At 43.8% G+C, this 18,710-nt stretch overlaps 1 protein-coding gene across 2 annotated transcripts; it reads right to left on the bottom strand.

Annotated features, from left to right (window-relative positions):
• Window positions 1–1,068: 1,068 nt before the first annotated feature.
• Window positions 1,069–17,371, bottom strand: LOC144596266 (T-cell-specific surface glycoprotein CD28 homolog). Of its 2 annotated transcripts, XM_078404485.1 has the most exons (5): window positions 17,298–17,371; window positions 8,981–9,346; window positions 7,380–7,486; window positions 5,430–5,566; window positions 3,514–3,628 (listed from the first exon to the last, which is right to left on the bottom strand). In XM_078404485.1, exons 1-5 carry the CDS (start codon window positions 17,362–17,364, stop codon window positions 3,622–3,624), a joined length of 684 nt encoding a protein of 227 aa, XP_078260611.1. In that variant the 5' UTR covers window positions 17,365–17,371; the 3' UTR covers window positions 3,514–3,621. The 2 variants fall into 2 exon arrangements, with proteins under 2 accessions (XP_078260612.1, XP_078260611.1); XM_078404486.1 differs by lacking the exon at window positions 5,430–5,566 and having other exon boundaries at window positions 1,069–3,628.
• Window positions 17,372–18,710: the final 1,339 nt, after the last annotated feature.

Here is an 18,710-nt window from a genome sequence, read left to right as displayed (position 1 = left end):
ATTGAGCAACATAGGTAAGGTTCAGAGTGAAGCTTCTTCAATGTATTTCCTCTCTCATCTGTCTCACCAAAGGCGCTCAGAGCAGAAATGATGCAAGTTAGATAGAAAGGAAGGTGGCCTCTGAACTGTTCCTTGTGGAACGCTTTTAAAAATGTTTCATCCTGAATGAGATTGACAAATTGTCTCGTTGGCATATTATCATTTAGACTTTGACTTCTCAAGGAACCATTCCAGACAACGGGCTGTTGAGATTCCACCCCTGTCTGAGTTGAGTTGCAGTCCTTTGCATAGCCTGTCTAGGTTTTTTTGGTTGTATTTTTCCCTGTTCTTTCTCTTCTCATTTTTGAGTTGGATTTATGAAGCAGTACTAAGCAAACAGCACAAGGAAGTAGAGGCGTGTAGGTATCCGTTGTTCAAAGTGTGGACTCTTATACATCGACGAGACCAAACGTAGACTGGGCGATTGTTTTGCTGAATACCTTTGCTCAGCCCATCTGGACCTACCTGATCTCGCGGCTGCCAAACACTTTAATTCCCCTTCCCATTCCCACACTGACATTTCTGTCCTAGGCCTCCATTGTCAGAGTGAGGCCAAACGCAAATTGGAGGGACAGCATCTCGTGTTTTGCTTGGGCAACTTACAACCCAGTGGTATGAATATAGATTTCTGTAACTTCAAGTAACCCTTGCATCCCCTCTCTCTCCATCCCTCCCCCACCCAATTCATACCAGCTTCAGTCGCCTTGTTGAGTCTCATTGTCTGTACTCATTTTCACTTAGCACACAGCTAACAATGGCGTTTCCTTTATCATCGTTACTTTTCTGCATTTCTTTCATTAATTTGTATAACTCTCTACATCACCATCATATCTCTCGATTCCCTTTCCTTTGACTCTCAGTCTGAAGAAGGGTCTCAACCCGAAACATCACCTATTCCTTTTCACTGGAGATGCTGTTTGACCCACTGAGTTACTCCAGCTTTTTGTGCCTATCTAAGGAAGTAGAGGCATTTGGTTAAACTCAAAGATCTGTTTATTGCTTTATGCATGATGGGATAATCAATGCAAGTTTACAGTCCTGAGGGTAAGTTCAACAATAGAATGTGTAGAAAATGATATCTAAGATTTGCAATTACTCTGTAAGTATGTCAACAGCAAACTAAGTGACTTGGCTGAAGAGAAGCATGTAATTTACAAGCATCAACAATAACGCTGGACAACACATGTCTTGAATTTGCACGTCATTGAAGGCCAAGTGGATGGGGCTCCTGAAGCAGTATTTGTAGCTTTCCTTTCCAGCATTGGTCACTGTCCATTGGGAGGCTGTTGTGGTGGAATTCTCCTGGGACTCTCTGGGTCTTGCTCCCTGATTAACTTAGAATTTTGTTCTGCATGACGTGTTTGTGGGTAGACAGATGGTCTATCACTGCTCATCTGGTTTGACTGCTTGTTGCACACTGATGAGGAGCAGTGAGCTTTCAGGTACACGGTGCCTCGATTATAGAGTATCGCTATAACAATCGGATCATTTCTAAACAAATATACTGCACATTGTTCATGTATTTACAGACAGCTAATGCTTTGTGTAATTTAGAAGAACTTTTAAAATTAACTTCTCAGGTTTTGCCATGTCACTCACAGCTACACACACACTTTCAAGTTTGCAAGAATGGGAAAGATAAAAGCAGAATAACACAATTAGACACATCACGTAAATCTACATGCAGAGCCATGTGCTTGCATGATGTTGCATGAACTAGCATGGTTAAAATCATTAACCAAGCCAAACACAAAACTCATCCTGTGTGTATACTGTTGAAAATATATCGACTTGAAGCATTGTTACTCTTTCCACATATGCTGCCTAACCAGCTGAGTGTTTCCAGTATTGTCTTTTTATATTTCAGATTTTCAATATCTACATATTTAGCATTTTCTATTGTATTGTATTGTTGTGGGATGTGTCTAAATAAACTGTTAGGTGAACACAAGAAAATTGGAGCAGGAAAAGGCTGCCAAGCCCCTAAGCCTGTCCTGCCATTCAATGTGATTATGACTGATCTATGCTGACCTCAATTCCTCTTCACTGCTAGTCCCCCATAATTTCTTGCTCTTTCAAATATTATCCATCTCCATCATATATCTAAAGATCTGGCCTCCAGCACACTATGGGGCAGAGAAATGAGGATATTTACTAATATGCAGGTGACCATGTTTAAATGGTCCTCGTGGGAATATATTTTCAGTTCTAGTTTTTCATGCACTTTTTTCTTTTTCCTATCAAATGGTATCTGCTGAAAGCATTGTCTCTTTTGGGGTAGTATAAGAAAATAACTGCAGATGTTGGTACAAATCGATTTATTCACAAAATGCTGGAGTAACTCAGCAGGTCAGGCAGCATCTCGGGAGAGAAGGAATGGGTGACGTTTTAGGTCGAGACCCTTCTTCAGGGGTGCAATTCCATTGGTGTTCAGTGCCCCGTGGTAAGTCAGGATTCATTGAGCAAGATCCTGCGTGATGTTGTGCCACAGGAGAGAGTGGGCTACTCAGATGAGAGTGCAGTGTAAGCAAAACTATAATGAATGGTTTTCAATGTGTGTGGTGCTAAGCATTCGTTATGGCTCCACCTTGGACTTTGATGGTCAGAATATTTTCTAAGTTGGGAGGCACCAAGAGAAATGCTTTGGAAATTCCAAATAGGCAATTTGTTAAATGCCATGAAACAGATACAAAAATAAAATCCTAAAGGATCCCAGACTGTGACCTTTATCTGAAAGGGCTGAAGTTCACAGCGGAAGCCATCTAGACTTCTGAAAGGAATTGACAGAAGGTGTGGAGGTTGATTAGCAATGACTTCAGTGAATGGCGCAGCAGGCTCAAATGATCACATGCTGCTATCTATGGTGCACTCTGTTCTGATATATACCTAAGGAAGGGTGCACTGGGCTTGGTGAGGTGGCAGCACAGGTTAGTTGAATGATATGGAGAGCAGATCACAGAAACAGCTGGTAATTCCCTTGAGTGTAGAATATTTATGAGTGGGACAGTTACCCGTGTGGTAACTGGCTGGAGATGCCCAGGCCTGAGAGAGCCTCAGCCCACCAAATCACCACCAGATTGGTGTGTGGAGTAAGGGGTGGGATAAAGAGAAGTGGAAAGAAGTGGAATGAAGCTAGCAATTCATCTGCATGCAACAAAGATCTGCAACACCAACAAGGTTCATCTGAAACACTTGTGCTGAGGGAATATAACACCTTGTTAGAGTGGGAGATTTGGAAAGAGCTATTGGGGGTCTGGACTCTAGTAGTATTTGCCCATTTCCCCCTCCTAGTGTGATGCAGCTGCTTCTGGGATTACACTGTTCACTTTTCTATTTTCAAACCTAACTTTCATTGCTTATCAATGCAAAGGATGGGAAGGAAGCAGAGGTGAGTGTTTCATCAGAGACTTTCCTGAGTTGCTCAGGTCACCTCAGGAGACGTCTCACATACATTCATGGTAATTTTATATACAACGTAGGGTTAGGTGCGATGGTCAGACTGCATTCTGCGTTTTCTACCAGAGGCGTGGTTAGGAGGTTCCATGTTTATATATTCATTGTTTTGTTCCTCTTGGTTGTTTCTCAACATCTAAAGAATGAAGGAAATGATAAAGGCTTGTAAGTATGAGTAGCTCCATTCATGCTGACAGATCAGACAAGAGACTAATAAATAACAAATTCCCACCTCTCCTGCCATCTTATTGATAGCTAATGGCATTTCACCGTCTCTACACCAAACACATTGGAACTCACTTCCCAGATTGAGATGAAGAGACTACAGATTGTGATTAAACTCTGCTGCTCCAATCACTTCATATTTACAGCTGCATTAGAAATGGATGTCGAACCATTCATTTATGAAAGACCGTCTGTTTCTCAGCTCCATTCACCCACCTGAGTTCCATATCAGGGCACCCTTCCCTATAAAATCCCATTAATCTCAGTCTTGACGGCTCAGTTGGTCCCCAGCATCCCCAGTCTTTTGATGAGAAGATGTCCAGGGATTTACCACATTTCAGCCAATGCTTCCTGATATTGCTCCATAATTCCCAGCATTAATTTTGTGGTTCCTCCCCTGCAGTTGGATCTCCTCACTAAGTGAAGCATTGGCTGTTCTCATCCTGTACCCCCTCCCCCCCCCCCCCCCCCCCAGCCCATTCCCTCCCCACTTACCAGAGGAAATAGTTTCAACGTATGCGTTTACAATGAGCAAATTATCCTCAATCAACTATAGTCAAAGGGTAAAGGAATACAGGGGAAGTATGTGTGACCTGGCTTCAACATTTAACCTTTTTTGACCCCAAGCACTCAATTGAATCAAGAGCTAGTATTCCTGGATAGACACAAAATGCTAAAGTAACTCAATGGGTCAGGCAGCATCTCTGGAGAAAATGAATAGGTGATGTTTCGGGTGAAGCCCCTGATGTTTTTTGTACTGTGGCTGTGAACCTTCTCTGATTGTGTGCAAGCTCTCACATCTCTTTGCTTGTCCACATTCCCTGATTTTCTAAAGTTCAGTCTTTGGAGTTCTTAAGGAGCTTTAAAAAGTGAGCAAGGCTGGCCATTTACCGGGCTTTGAGCAACACAATAACACACAGTATCCCTCTGCAGTCATCTGATGAAATGGGACACTTCAACAGAATTAGTTTCAACCATGCAAGAGCTAATTATACCTAACCACCCCTCAAATCCACAGGATGAGATTTGAGAAATAAATCCCCTCACAAAAATGGGTTCAAAGTTTGTACTCTGGGCTCTTGTAATGATGAAGAATGCTGAAACATCACGAGCCAATTCATCTGCAATTTTTGAGTGGAATGAATTTGCCTGAAATGATGGGGAAGCATAGGAGGAGTGACCTGGGATAAAAGGCCAGGAGTTTATGTCTGCTAGCATCATTTAAGCACAGATACTATTCATGGGCTCCGATGGCATTCACTGTCCAACCCAGTCTGAAGGATACAGGAAAGAAAGGCAAGTGGAAGATGTTAGGTGAGGTTACTGAGTTAGTGCACTGGAAATCTGGGGAATGGAGGGTTCAAATCACAGCAAGACATTGAAGCAATTGAATTCTGTGAATAGAATTTCTGGGTATTAGAAGATGACGAAGGGTCTGTTGGCCCAACAGGTTCATTCACCCACTTTAAGCAAAGGAATGACTCTGGGCCATATGATGCTACATGGACTTGTCCAACTGGCCCAGATGATGGCTGTTTCCAACCAACATCTGGGACTCTGAGCCACTCTCTGTGACTCACCCAACCACCTGGTCTCAGTGGGTTAGGACGCAAACGTTGGAACATGATCAAGCGGGGAGTTGGCTTGCCTGTGGCAGGCAGGGCAAGGCAGGGGGAGACTGCTGGGTTTGGTCGAGCGCGGCTCAGACGTACTTGCCTTGCCTTGGACCTGTCTCCCAGCGCTGGCCAGTCCATGTAGCAGTAGCGGGTTCGTAGGAATTGTGAATCAGTTCACATTTCATGTCAACTGCCTCCTTCATCCCGAGAATACAAACGGTGGCGCCAAGAGGCTGTGGAAGGGGAATCGAACACAGAGCGGAGAAACAGGTTAACGTGGGAGAATCCAGTGGACAGGCAGAGGGAGAGGGAGAACATGGTGGGCTCAGGGGGGAAGTGCCAAGAAGGGTGATGAATCCCTCGGATGTCAGCAAAGTGTCACCCATCTTTTCCCTCAACAGATGAGTTCTTTCAGCACTTTGTGTTTTGCTAGTTCTCTCCACACCTCCCAAGCCTTTATTCTGGAGATGTGAACTGCTCGATGTAGGGAGTGGGAAATGTCGAAGATTTTGTGTGTGTGTGTGTGTGTGCGTGTGTGTGTGTGGTTGTGTGTGTGTGTGGTTGTGTGTGTGTGTGGGTGTGTGTGTGTGTGTGTGTGTGTGCGTGTGTGTGTGTGTGTGTGTGTGTGTGTGTGTGTGTGCGTGTGTGTGTGTGTGCGTGTGTGTGTGTGGTTGTGTGTGTGTGGTTGTGTGTGTGTGCGTGTGTGTGCGTGCGTGCGTGCGTGCATGCGTGCGTGCGTGCGTGCGTGTGTGTGTGTGCGTGTGTGTGTGTGTGTGGTTGTGTGTGTGTGTGTATGTATGTCCGTCCCTCACTCCATCTCCTTTTCTTGCTCTCTGGCCCTCTGTCTTTGACTCATTCTGCCTCTTGGGTACACATGAGTGTGACCTGTCAGAAAAGGGAGGACGTGGTGGCAGATGTTTTACTGTTTGCATAAAATGTTTTTGCAGTGTGTCGGGTGAAGGGCTTGTTTTTTTGCAGATTGTGTTTTCTCACTGTGCCCGGAACTATTACCAGTAAAGAAATACATGGGAGCAAGAGGGCACAGGTCTGGTGGCTTCTGCAGTGAGTGGTTCTGGTGCCTGACAACAGTGTGCCGCCCATGAACATCTCACCCCCCGGGTCACTGATTGTCTGCCCTTGTCTCACTGCCCCTTGTGCTCACCCCACCTTCACTGTCCTGTTGTACGATGAGTGATGGACTAGTTCCTCAGTCCAGAGCAATGGCCCTTGGTGCTCACATGCCCAGGACTATGAATGCACTGCATTTGAAATTTCCCCAGTCTCATCCTCTCCAGCTCTTTTGCCTTGGACTCTTCTCGTTGGCTAGCTAGCATCCACCCCAGGCCCCTCCACCTCTCTCGACTAGTCCGTAAGACTGCTCTTAACTGAGTACTTTTGAAAGCAGTCAGCTCTTTTGTTCCGGGAGGCATCACAATTGATTCTTTCCTCACCTGATATTGTTGCCAGTGTGTTTGACTGGGAATTAGATGAGGCAACCTACATCCACCCAAGGAGAAGTGGGAGTTTGAGAGCAACGTGACTTTAAACCCATTCATTATCAGAAACTCTCACCGATTCATTATGAATTGTGGACCAGGAATAGACTTTTCCTTGATTACTATTTGGTACGTAGCATCTTAGTCAGCATAATGCATGTTTTTTAATGATCTGTGGTCATTAGAGATACTCAGTAATTTGCACGGAACTCTGTAAATACGCACAGCATTTGCTAATCCACACTTGTTGACAAGGATTCAATAACCTGTAAATCACAGTCAATCAGTTACATCTGGTTGTATTCATTAAGGGACCACCTGTACACAAACACTTGTGTATTGTACCTGTGTGCCCTGTACTTGTTAACTTGTGCTGCATTAAATTTAGTAACCTGTGTTGCGTAGTTAATAATTGGTGACCTACACAATGACCTTGTACCTGGCAATTAATTATGTGTACTTGGTAATCTGTTTGATGCACTTGTTAATGCAGCTTGTTCTGAGTAAAGCCAGTGCTAGAACAACATTCCCTTTCCCGTATAATCCTTACCCAGTGCAGGTAGGTGATGACGACACTGTATAGCAGGAAGAGGCCGGCGAGAGCTAGGATGATCAGTGTGGCCTGAGTCACTTGAGGACACTGCGTCTTCTCTGGAACTGATATTGCAAGGTTAGCACAATTTACTGCTTGGACATCCAGTTCAGTAAAATCAAACACACTGGGTCAGTTACACTATGAGTAGGAAAACAGCTCAGAGGAAGGTGCATTCATATAGAGAGCATTGAAAAAATGAGGTTTGGAAAGAAAATAAAGCGTGGGGACAGGGAACCACTGATAATTCAGTGAAAATACCTCTCAGTTTGTGTGGCTCCCCCCCACACCCCTCCACACCCCTCCACATCCCGACCATCTCCTCCATTACCCTCCCTGACCCGTGCCAGTCTGTAAGAATACTCTTTACAGTTGCGAGAGGTGGCGGAATGAATACAGGTGACTCTTTTGTTCTGGGAGGCATTGCCGTTGATCTTGATATTGCTGCTGGTGTGTGGTTGAATGACAGGTGGCTGGTGGTTATATGAGCCAACCACACCTGCTCAAGGGAAACATACCTTTTGTAGCAGCCTAACATTAGCTAGATGGGAGTGGGTTTACAATCATGAATGTCTGTATTAAATGACATTATATTTTTGTAATATTTCCTCAAGAAGGCCATTTGGCCCTTTGAGTCAATGCTGGCTCTCACAGCATTCCCATCTATCCCATTTTTATCCCACTAGATCCAGTGACAAATGTTCATAACCATGGAATGCTGATTTAAATGAATCGGAAGATAACTTTATCTGTGCCATGATGTTATGATCTACAATGCACAATTGGCAGCTTGGTGGAGGTTAATTCCTGACTAGCACAGAAGAGAGAACAGGATGAGAAAAAAAACTGCAATTGAATGGAATGGAAAAGACTAGCTGGATAGCGTTGTTAAGGAGTCAGCACAGTGATCCAGTTAGATTTCTGCATGCCGCATGACCATCCATCTCCCCGCTTCCAAAACTGTTCAGTTATGAGAATATAAGGAACATGCTACCAGGGCAGAGAGTCAGCAAGCAAACCAAACTCTGCTCAACTCAGGGCAGAGGAGAAGCAATTCCCAATGTAATTCAAAATGTTCTTTCAGCCCAGCCCTCATTTCCCTTCCTCCTCTTCTCCCACCCTATAAAACCTTTTTTCATCTATTACCATCTCTCCATCATGCTCCCTTTCTCTTTCTCTTACACCATCACTTCCCTCTGGTCTGATCTGTTTTCATTTGCCTTTTTATCTTTCATTTCTCTGTGTTTGACCACTTCAAACATCCTTCCTCTGGAAATGGGCTTCATGAGCACTTTGTACAAACCCCTATCGTGCTGCAATTCAACTGCACGCGCTGATGGATAGATATAAAATACCACAGATAAATCATATTTGTCATATAATCACTGAACCCTCTTACCCATGCCTTATTACAGGCCTTTCCATTGGTGCTTTTCCTTCACTGCCACTTGTTTAAAAGCTAACGTGTGGATTTTGCATTCAGGCAGAAGGCTTCACAAATGCTGCAAGATCTGCTGAGAGGGCTCTTTTCAGTTTCTGTCTCGGATCTGTGCACTCACCTTCCACATCCGGCTTGATGAAAATCCAAGTTCCATTCCCAGTGGCCTTTGTGTAGGGCAGCGGATACATTTTCTCCACCTTACAGAAGTACCAGTCGCTGTGAGACTTGTCCATGCCAATTAACTTTATCGATATACTGTTTCTGCTTGGCTGGCCTTTACAGTGCAGTACATCTCTCTTCTCAAAGGGCTCCATGCTGTTATTAAACGACGCTACACAAACCTCAGAGTTCTTTTCCTCTTCACCTCTGTAAACGGTGACCCTGTATATCTGGGCTTCCCCATCTCCTGTGGTGTTGTACAAGCATTTAAGAGTGACGTTGTGTCTCTCAGCAATGATCTTTCTGGGTTGAGTAACTTCCATCGCTAGTGCGGGCGAGGGGATGAGAAAGGAAAACAAAATCACAACCTCATTTTAAGCGAAAGTGTTCACTAAGTTTTGTGCTAGATATTAAACGCTCGCCTGAGGAGTGTGCATTCAAAGCCAAGCAGTGGATAAGCATTCCAGTGGCCTGTGACAAACCAATTTCAGTTCAGACTATAATTAATCAATAATTCTGTTTCTTCCATGTAGCAGTTCTCCAGATCAGCATTTATCATCCTCTTGTCCCTGCTTTGCTTACATCATCATCCTTTTTATCATTTAATCTCTCCCACAGTCCATCCTCTTAAGGGCCTTGCATTTTCATTTTCATTTTCATTTTCTTATCCAATTTCCTCCACATCTTGAATGTTTTTATTATGAGGACAAGTTACAAACCCGAAATGTTAACTCAATGTTCTCTCAAAACTTGCTAAGTACTTGCGGTGAATTCTGCCTCATACTCCAAATTAGAGAAGTAGCAGGTTTTTAACAAGGTGCTGTAGTAGGGCAAGAAGAGAAAAAATGAAAGTAGAGGACTGTGGTGGTGGGTAAAAAAGGAGCTATTAAATAGCGAAATAGAAGAGAGTGTCAGCCAAAATGAATTGGTAGTGGGGTATTTCTAACATCTGAAAAATAAGGCCCATGAGAGGAAATGATAATGGAACATCAGTTCAAGAGCTGGTTGTGGGACTGCGGTCTAACTGACCATCAGCCACTTCAGAGCACAGCTGGGGTTTGGCTCCCAGTGTCTGCTGTCTGGCCAGGATAGAAGCCACAGAGACCATCCACAAGCAAAACTCCTTGTGGTGACATTTTATTCTGTTTATTTTTTGTTTATTTAATTTTCAACATCTAGACATTATTGTCTAGGCCAGCATTTATTTCTTACCTCTCCCTCCTGCCCTTGGCGAGGTAGTGGTGAGCCAATATTTTGACCTGTTAAAGCTAGATGCCAAAAGCTTTCCCATAGTACTTAAGTTGCAAAGTAGATCAGTAAGCCACAGAGCTGAAATAGTGATCGAAGCTTTAGTTTAGTTTAGAGATAGAGTGTGGAAACAGGCCCTTCGGCCCACTGATTCTGCACTGACCAGCGATCACCTTGTGCACTAACACTATCCTACACACTAGGGACAATTTACAATTTTTACTGAAGCCAATTAACCTACAAACCTGCAAATCTTTGGATTGTGAGAGGAAACCTGAGCACCTAAAGAAAAACCATGTGGTCATGGGGAGAAAGTACCACAGACAGCACCTGTGGTCCGGATTGGTAAGGCAGCAACTCTACCGCTGGAATTTATACAAATTATTTAAATTGGCAATGTTAGTGATGACCACACCAATACTTTTACTCCTAACAGGGCTGTTGAAAATGGAATTGCAGGATTTAAACTCAGCAACAACAATAAACTGGGGGAAGGCAGAATGCTATGTGATAAAGGGCAACCTGCAAATTGTGGTGTTCACATGCATCTTAAAGCCTTTGTCCTCCTTGTCCTTTTTGGAGATGGAGGTTGTGGGTTTAGGAAGAGCTGTGGGAGTAGGCTGCCTGAGCAACTGCAGCACATTCAGCAGATAATGCACACTATAGCCTTCGGTGGTGGAGAGAATGATCGTTTAGAGTGGTGAATGGCATGCTACATTGTGGATGGAAATATTCTGGAGTGAGCGGAAATGAGTAATTCACTGCAGGACCTGCTCTTATTGCAAGGTATTTATTTGGCTGGTACAGTTGATGTTTTTGTCAATAGCAAACCTCAGGATGTTGATGGTTCAATGATGTCCATGACATTAAATGCCAGAGGCAGGTATCTAGACTCTGTTGGTGATGATCATTGCCTGGCATTTCTGTGGCACTAACGTTACTTGTTATTTCCCAGCCCATGCCTGAATGTTGTCAGGGTTTTGCTGCATGCAGTTATGGGTTACTTCCTTTGCTGAACGGTTATGAATGGAATTGATCATTGTGCAAACATCCCCACTTCTGGTCTTTTGACTGAAGGAAGATCGTTGATGAAGCAGTTGAAGATGATTGGGCCTAGGCCACGAGCCTGAGGAACTCTTGCAGTGATGTATTGAAGCTGGGATGATTGAGCTCCAGCAACCACAACCATCTTCCTTGAGTGCGGTATCACTTCAATCGTGTTTTTCCATTAATGGCCATTGATTTCAGTTTTACCAGGATGCCTTGAGCCACACTCGGTCAAAAGCTATCTTAGGCCATAAGTCATAGGAGCAGCATTAGGCCATTTTGCCCATACAGTCTGCTCTGCCATTTGATCATGGCTGATCTATTTTTCCCTCACAACCCCATGAGACCATGCCCTCTGGTCCGAGACTCTCCCATTAAGACCCGTCTTGTTATCATGCCTCTAGAATTCAGTTCTTTGGTCCATTTTTAGATGCCTGTGGAGTGACTGTACTGGAACAGCTTCCCTGTCCACTCTTCCCAAACCTAACTGCCCTCTAACCTAAAACTCCAAGCAGGAGAGGGTTAATTTACTCATCCTTTTAATCTATGATTCCAAGAATCAGCCTTGAAAATCAAAAAATTAAAATACTGAAAATCTAGCATAAAAGCAGAAAATGCTGAAAGTACCTGTAATCGGAGTGGAGCATGAAACAGAGTTAACATTTCAGGTTAGTGACCTTTCCTTAGAAAGGTTCTCCAGATTTCCCATGAACCCTGAATATTTCCAGAGGATTCTTATTCCAGGAATCAATAGGCTGGCAAGATGTGTAGGAAGGAATTGCAGATGCTGGTTTAAACAATAGACAATAGACAATAGGTGCAGGAGGAGGCCATTCAGCCCTTCGAGCCAGCACCGCCATTCAATGTGATCATGGCTGATCATTCCCAATCAGTACCCCGTTCCTGCCTTCTCCCCATACTCCCCATACTCCCCAAAGATTTATCGCTGAGTTACTCCAGTTTTTAGTGTCTATCATCAATTGGCTGACAAAATGTGTTGGAAGGAACTGCAGAAGCTGGTTTAAATCAAAGATAGACACAAATTGCTGGAGTAACTCAGTGGGACTGGCAATATCTCTGGAGAGAAGGAATGGATGACGTTTTGGGTCGAGGCCCTTCTTCAGACCCTGGCTGACATCAATTGGCTGACGTTCTGTTCGCTTTCTACAAGGCATATATACTCTCGCTTGCCTGTCTAAATGCTTCTTAAACATTACAATTGTTTCTGCTTAGGCCTCCTTTCTTGGCAGTGTTTTCTAGGCACCTATCACTCTCAGTGCAAAATACTTGCCTTGCATATTTCCATTGAACATTCCTACTCTCACCTTAAAGCTATGCCCTCTACTTATTTGAAATTTCCACTCTGGGAGAATTATTCTGACTCTCTACTCCATGTCACAATTTTATAAACTTCTTCCAGGTCTCCTCTCAACCTTCAATGTTCCAAAGGAAACAATCCAAGTTTGTAAAACTATCCTTACAGCTAATAAACTCTAGTCCAGCCAACACCTTGGTAAACCTTTTCTGCACCCTCCCCAAAATCTCCACATACGTTCTGTAGTACACTGACCAGAACTGCACGTGAAACCTCAAATATAGCCTAAACAAAGTTTTATACATCTGCAACATGTCTTCCCAATTTGTATGCTCAATGTCTTGACTGATCTACTTGTGTTGCCATTTTCAGCAAGCTATGGACTTGCACCTAAGTTTCCTCTTTACATTACTAAGGGTCCTATCATTAATTGTAAACTTTTTCCTTGCATTTGACCTTCCAAAATGCAACACTTCATACTGGTGGAGATTGCACACCGTCTCCCATTTCTCCACATATATCTCCAATTGATCTATATTTTACCGTTTCCTTTGACAAACTCCCTGACTGCCCACATCGCCACCAATTTTTACGTCATCTGCAAATTTACTAATTAGCCCACCTAGATTTTTGGCCAAATCATTTATTTATCACGGTAAACAGAAGTCCCAGCACTGATCCCTGTGGAACACCACTGGTCGCAGACCTCTAAGTCAGAGAAACGCCCCTCCACTACCCCTCGTTCTTCTATGGCTAAGGCAATTTTGTATCTAATCTACCAAATCACTGTTTGTCCCATGTGGCTTAACCTTCAGAATCAGCCTTCCATCAGGGAACGTCAAATCCTTTAGTAAAGTTCATATAGATAACATACACTGCCCAAGCCTCATCCATCATTTCCGTCACCTTGGAAAAAACTTTAGTCCAGTTTTTAGGACATGATTTGTACAAAGCTATGCTGGCTATCGCTAATAAGCCCATACTTTTCCAGATGTGAGTCATGTTGGGCTTGGGTGAGGATACCAAGTTCTGCAGCAAACTACTGACTTCCTTGGTTCAAATTTCCATCTGGCTGCTTGCTTCAGGTAATCCCACAGGAAGGCACCTGTACCAGAATCCAGGTTTCCACAGAATCTGTGGCCAATTATAAAAATGGCCTATTCCTCAAGCACAACACTGACATTGTCTAAGGATATATTTAGGAGCATGGAGGTGTTGGGGGGTGGGGGTGGGAGGGAGGGAGGCATGGCTTCATTCAAAAAAATACCAGCTACCACTGGGCTCCGCCATTACCCCACGCACCCCCAATCTTGCCAGTGCCTTTAGATAAGTGTCAGCCCTTGCTGAGTAGCTTTCTCTCTGAGTTTTCAATAGGCTTTGGGTTCCTGACTTGCTCCTGACTTGCTTTGTATTGAACACAAATCTGTGCTGTTAGCTAAGCTCAGCAATGAACTGATGCTGCCTTATCAGAGGAATTGTTTTTTGATAAATTATTTCTCTTTTTACTTCAGACAAAAGATCCAAAGAACAGTGAATCCTCAGTTTAGAGTTCTATGATCCAATCAAATCTTTTTTCTCATTTCCGTTATTCTTGAACAGTTTTATTTTCCTGGTACATATTGATTTAAACAGGGTTGCAATATCTCACTAAATAGACATTTGTACGTCTTCCAAGAACATATACAAAAATAATTCCAGCTTATCCTCAAAGGTTAGTCTCCTTGTCACCAATTGCCAACTAATCGATACGGCCCTTGGTTATTGACCCTCTCACAGCTTTCTAGATTTTTGAGGCACTTTATTAATTCTCCCTTAACCCTTCTTCTGACCCAGCCAAAACCACATAAATAAATCTTTCACCAGAACTTTTCTAGTTCTCCAGCACAGAAACAGGCCCTTTCACCCACTAAATCCATTAACCATATAACCATATAACAATTACAGCATGGAAACAGGCCCGTTCGGCCCTACCAGTCCACGCCGACCCCTTTCTCTGACCTAGTCTCATCTACCTGCTCTCAGACCATAACCCTCCAATCCCCTCCCATCCATATACCTATCCAATTTACTCTTAAATAATAAAATCGAGCCAGCCTCCACCACTTCCACTGGAAGCTCATTCCATACAGCCACCACCCTCTGAGTAAAGAAGTTACCCCTCATGTTACCTCTAAACTTTTGTCCCTTAATTCTGAAGTTATGTCCCCTTGTTGGAATCTTCCCCACTCTCAAAGGGAAAAGCCTACCCACGTCAACTATGTCCGTCCCTCTTAAAATTTAAAAAACCTCTATCAAGTCCCCCCTCAACCTTCTACGCTCCAAAGAATAAAGACCCAACCTGTTCAACCTCTCTCCGTAGCTTAAGTGCTGAAACCCAGGCAACATTCTAGTAAATCTCCTCTGTACCCTCTCCATTTTGTCGACATCCTTCCTATAATTTGGCGACCAGAACTGCACACCATACTCCAGATTCGGCCTCACCAATGCCCTGTACAATTTTAACATTACATCCCAACTTCTATATTCGATGCTCTGATTTATAAAGGCAAGCATACCAAACGCCTTCTTCACCACCCTATCCACATGAGATTCCACCTTCAGGGAACAATGCACAGTTATTCCCAGATCCCTCTGTTCCACTGCATTCCTCAATTCCCTACCATTTACCCTGTACGTCCTATTTTGATTTGTCCTACCAAAATGCAGCACCTCACACTTATCAGCATTAAACTCCATCTGCCATCTCTCAGCCCACCCTTCCAAAAGGCCCAAGTCTCTCTGTAGACTTTGAAAATCTACTTCATTATTAACTACACCACCTATCTTAGTATCATCTGCATACTTACTAATCCAATTTGCCACACCATCATCCAGATCATTAATGTAAATGACAAACAACAGTGACAAACAACATTCTGACCATTAATTATCCATCAACTCTAATCCCATTTACCAGCACTTGGCCTGTAACCTTCAAAGGCAATACAAGAGCACTTCTAAATATTTATTACACGTATTCCAATACAATTCTTCTAAATTCTCCTCAAGTAACTCTAGCAAATCTATACTGTCTCCTTTCCGTGCTCCAATATCCTGTACACAACCCATCTTGGTAAATGATGCCTGTGCAAATTCAACAAAGCCTCACCACCGCTTGGAAAAGGATCCCATCTCCTGCCCCAGTGAAAATCTATACTTTCCTAGCCCCTTTTATAACCTGGACATATTGTGCAGAGATAAAGTACTTTTGAATGGTTTTGGACATAACTTATTTAAACATTCTGTTTAACATCTGAGAATATCGCTACCTTTGACACAAACGCTTGCTCAGCACTGTACGTGGGAGTGTCTGCACTAGATTACAGGCTCAGATCTGTGGAATAGAGTCACAGAATCATACAGTGTGGAAACAGGCCCTTCAGCCAAACGCCCACACCAGCCAACAATGTCCCAGCTACATAGTCCCACTTGCCTGCGCTTGGTTCATATCCCTCTGAACCTGTCCTATCCATGTACCTGTCTAACTGTTTCTTAAATAATGGGATAGACCCAGCCTCAACTATCTCCTCTGGCAGCTTGTTCCATACACCCACCACCCTTTGTGTGAAATGAGATGAGAACCAATAACCAAATGTTTCCACGTCAAATCCCACAGCCTTCGATGAGGGTGTGGGAAAGCCTCTTTAGTTTATCTTTTGGTATGAACTTGGCATCACTGCCAAGGCCCAACCCAAATTGGCCTTGAGAAGGTGGTGGTGAGCTGCCACTGAGCTCTGGTTGTGCCCAATATCACCCAATTATATGCTGCCAGGAGACTGCCCGACTGCCCAAGTCAGTATGAGCCCTGCCTGACCCTTTGCAAGGAAAATTAACATTTGGCACAGGTTGCAGGGAACTCCGACTGCGTAGCATTCTCTTACAGTAAATGTGATTCTTGAACACTGCACAGTAAGAATCAAAAGAAACATAGAAAATAGGTGCACGAGTAGGCCATTCGGCCCTTTGAGTCAGCACCGTCATTCAAAATGATCATGGCTGATCATCCAAAATCAGTACCCTGTTCCTGCTTTTTCCCCATATCCCTTGATTCAGTTAGCCCTAAGAGCTATACCTAACTCTCTCTTGAAAACATCTAGTGAATTGGCCTCCACTGCCTTCTGTGGCAGAGAATTCCACAGATTCAAAACTCTTTGGGTGAAAATGTTTTTCCTCATCTCAGTCCTAAATGGTCTACCTCTTATTCTTAAACTGTGACTCCAGGATCTGGACTCCCTCAACATCGGGACTATTTTTCCTGCATCTGGCCTGTTCAATCCCTTAAGAATTTTATGTTTCTATAAGATGCCCTCTCATCCTTCTAAATTCCAGTGAATATGTGCCCAGTCGATCCATTCTTTCATCATTTGTCAGTCCCGCCATCCCGGTAATTAACCTGGTGAACCCACGCTGCACTCCCTCAATAGCAAGAATGTCCTTCCTCAAATTAGGAGACAAAAACTGTACACAATATCCAGGTGTGGTCTCATCAGGGCCCTGTACAACTACAGTCGCACCTCCTTGCTCCTATACTCAAATCCTCTTGCTATGAAGGCCAACATGCCATTTGGTTTCTTCACTGTCTGCTGTACTTGCATGCTTCGAAGAGACTAAAAGAGTGGAAAATTACCTGGGACCTTCAGGAGGACCGTTAGAAGGCAGATGAGTAAAGTAGCCAGATGGCACCGGTTCATCATGCTGTCTGTGGTGGACTGTTTTCTGGGTGTCTGACACAATGCATATTATAGTCCTAAGGAAATTGGCAGATGACAGGATGCGGTTTGTTAGCGCGTCTGTCCCAGATGTCATGAGTGTGGGGGCGGCTGACGTAGGAGATTTCTGTTCAAATAATTTATTTTAAAAAACGTGGTGAAATTCATCATTTCTAATCTGCTGTGAAATCCAGTGAGTATAGAACGTAGAACAGTAATGTAGAGGAACAGACTGTTCAGCCCACAATGTCTTCTACAGTTGTACCGGGCCCTGGTGAGACCGCACCTGGAGTACTGTGTGCAGTTTTGGTCTCCAAATTTGAGGAAGGATATTCTTGCTATTGAGGGCGTGCAGCGTAGGTTCACTAGGTTAATTCCCGGAATGGCGGGACTGTCGTATGTTGAAAGGCTGGAGCAATTAGGCTTGTATACACTGGAATTTAGAAGGATGAGGGGGGATCTTATTGAAACATATAAGATAATTAGGGGATTGGACACATTAGAGGCAGGAAACATGTTCCCAATGTTGGGGGAGTCCAGAACAAGGGGCCACAGTTTAAGAATAAGGGGTAGGCCATTTAGAACGGAGATGAGGAAGAACTTTTTCAGTCAGAGAGTGGTGAAGGTGTGGAATTCTCTGCCTCAGAAGGCAGTGGAGGCCAATTCGTTGGATGCTTTCAAGAGAGAGCTGGATAGAGCTCTTAAGGATAGCGGAGTGAGGGGGTATGGGGAGAAGGCAGGAACGGGGTACTGATTGAGAGTGATCAGCCGTGATCGCATTGAATGGCGGTGCTGGCTCGAAGGGCTGAATGGCCTACTCCTGCACCTATTGTCTATTGTCTATTGTCTATTGTCTATTGTCTATTGTCTATTGTCTATTGTCTATTGTCTGTGCTGAACATGCTGCCAAGATAAACTAATCTCAACTGCTGCACATGATGAAATTGGCAGTTCAGGAGGACAGGGTGGTGAAGAAGGTATTTGGCACATTTGTCTTTATTGGGAAGGGTATTGAGGACAAATATTGGGACAACATGATATAGCTATTGAAGTTCTTGGTGAGACCACACTTGGAGTCTGTGTGCAATTCTGGTCACCAGCAATAGGAAGGTTGTTATTACGTTGGAAAGAGTGTAGAAGAGATTCACCAGAATGTTGCCCGGGCTTGCAGGCTTGAGTTATAGGGAGAGGCTAGATGGGCTGAGACTTTTCTCATTGGCGTGTAGAAGGATGAACGGTGACCTTATTGAAGTGTACAAAATTGTGAGGGACATGGGTGCAGTGAATGCTCCCAGACTTCTTCCCAGAATTGAGGATTTTAAAACATGAAG

The sequence above is a fragment of the Rhinoraja longicauda genome, chromosome 8 (genome assembly GCF_053455715.1).
Source record: "Rhinoraja longicauda isolate Sanriku21f chromosome 8, sRhiLon1.1, whole genome shotgun sequence".
In the NCBI taxonomy this organism is placed as follows: Eukaryota; Metazoa; Chordata; class Chondrichthyes; order Rajiformes; family Arhynchobatidae; genus Rhinoraja; species Rhinoraja longicauda.
The sequence above is the reverse complement of the archived record's forward strand: the minus strand, read 5'-3'. Positions and strand labels throughout refer to the sequence as shown.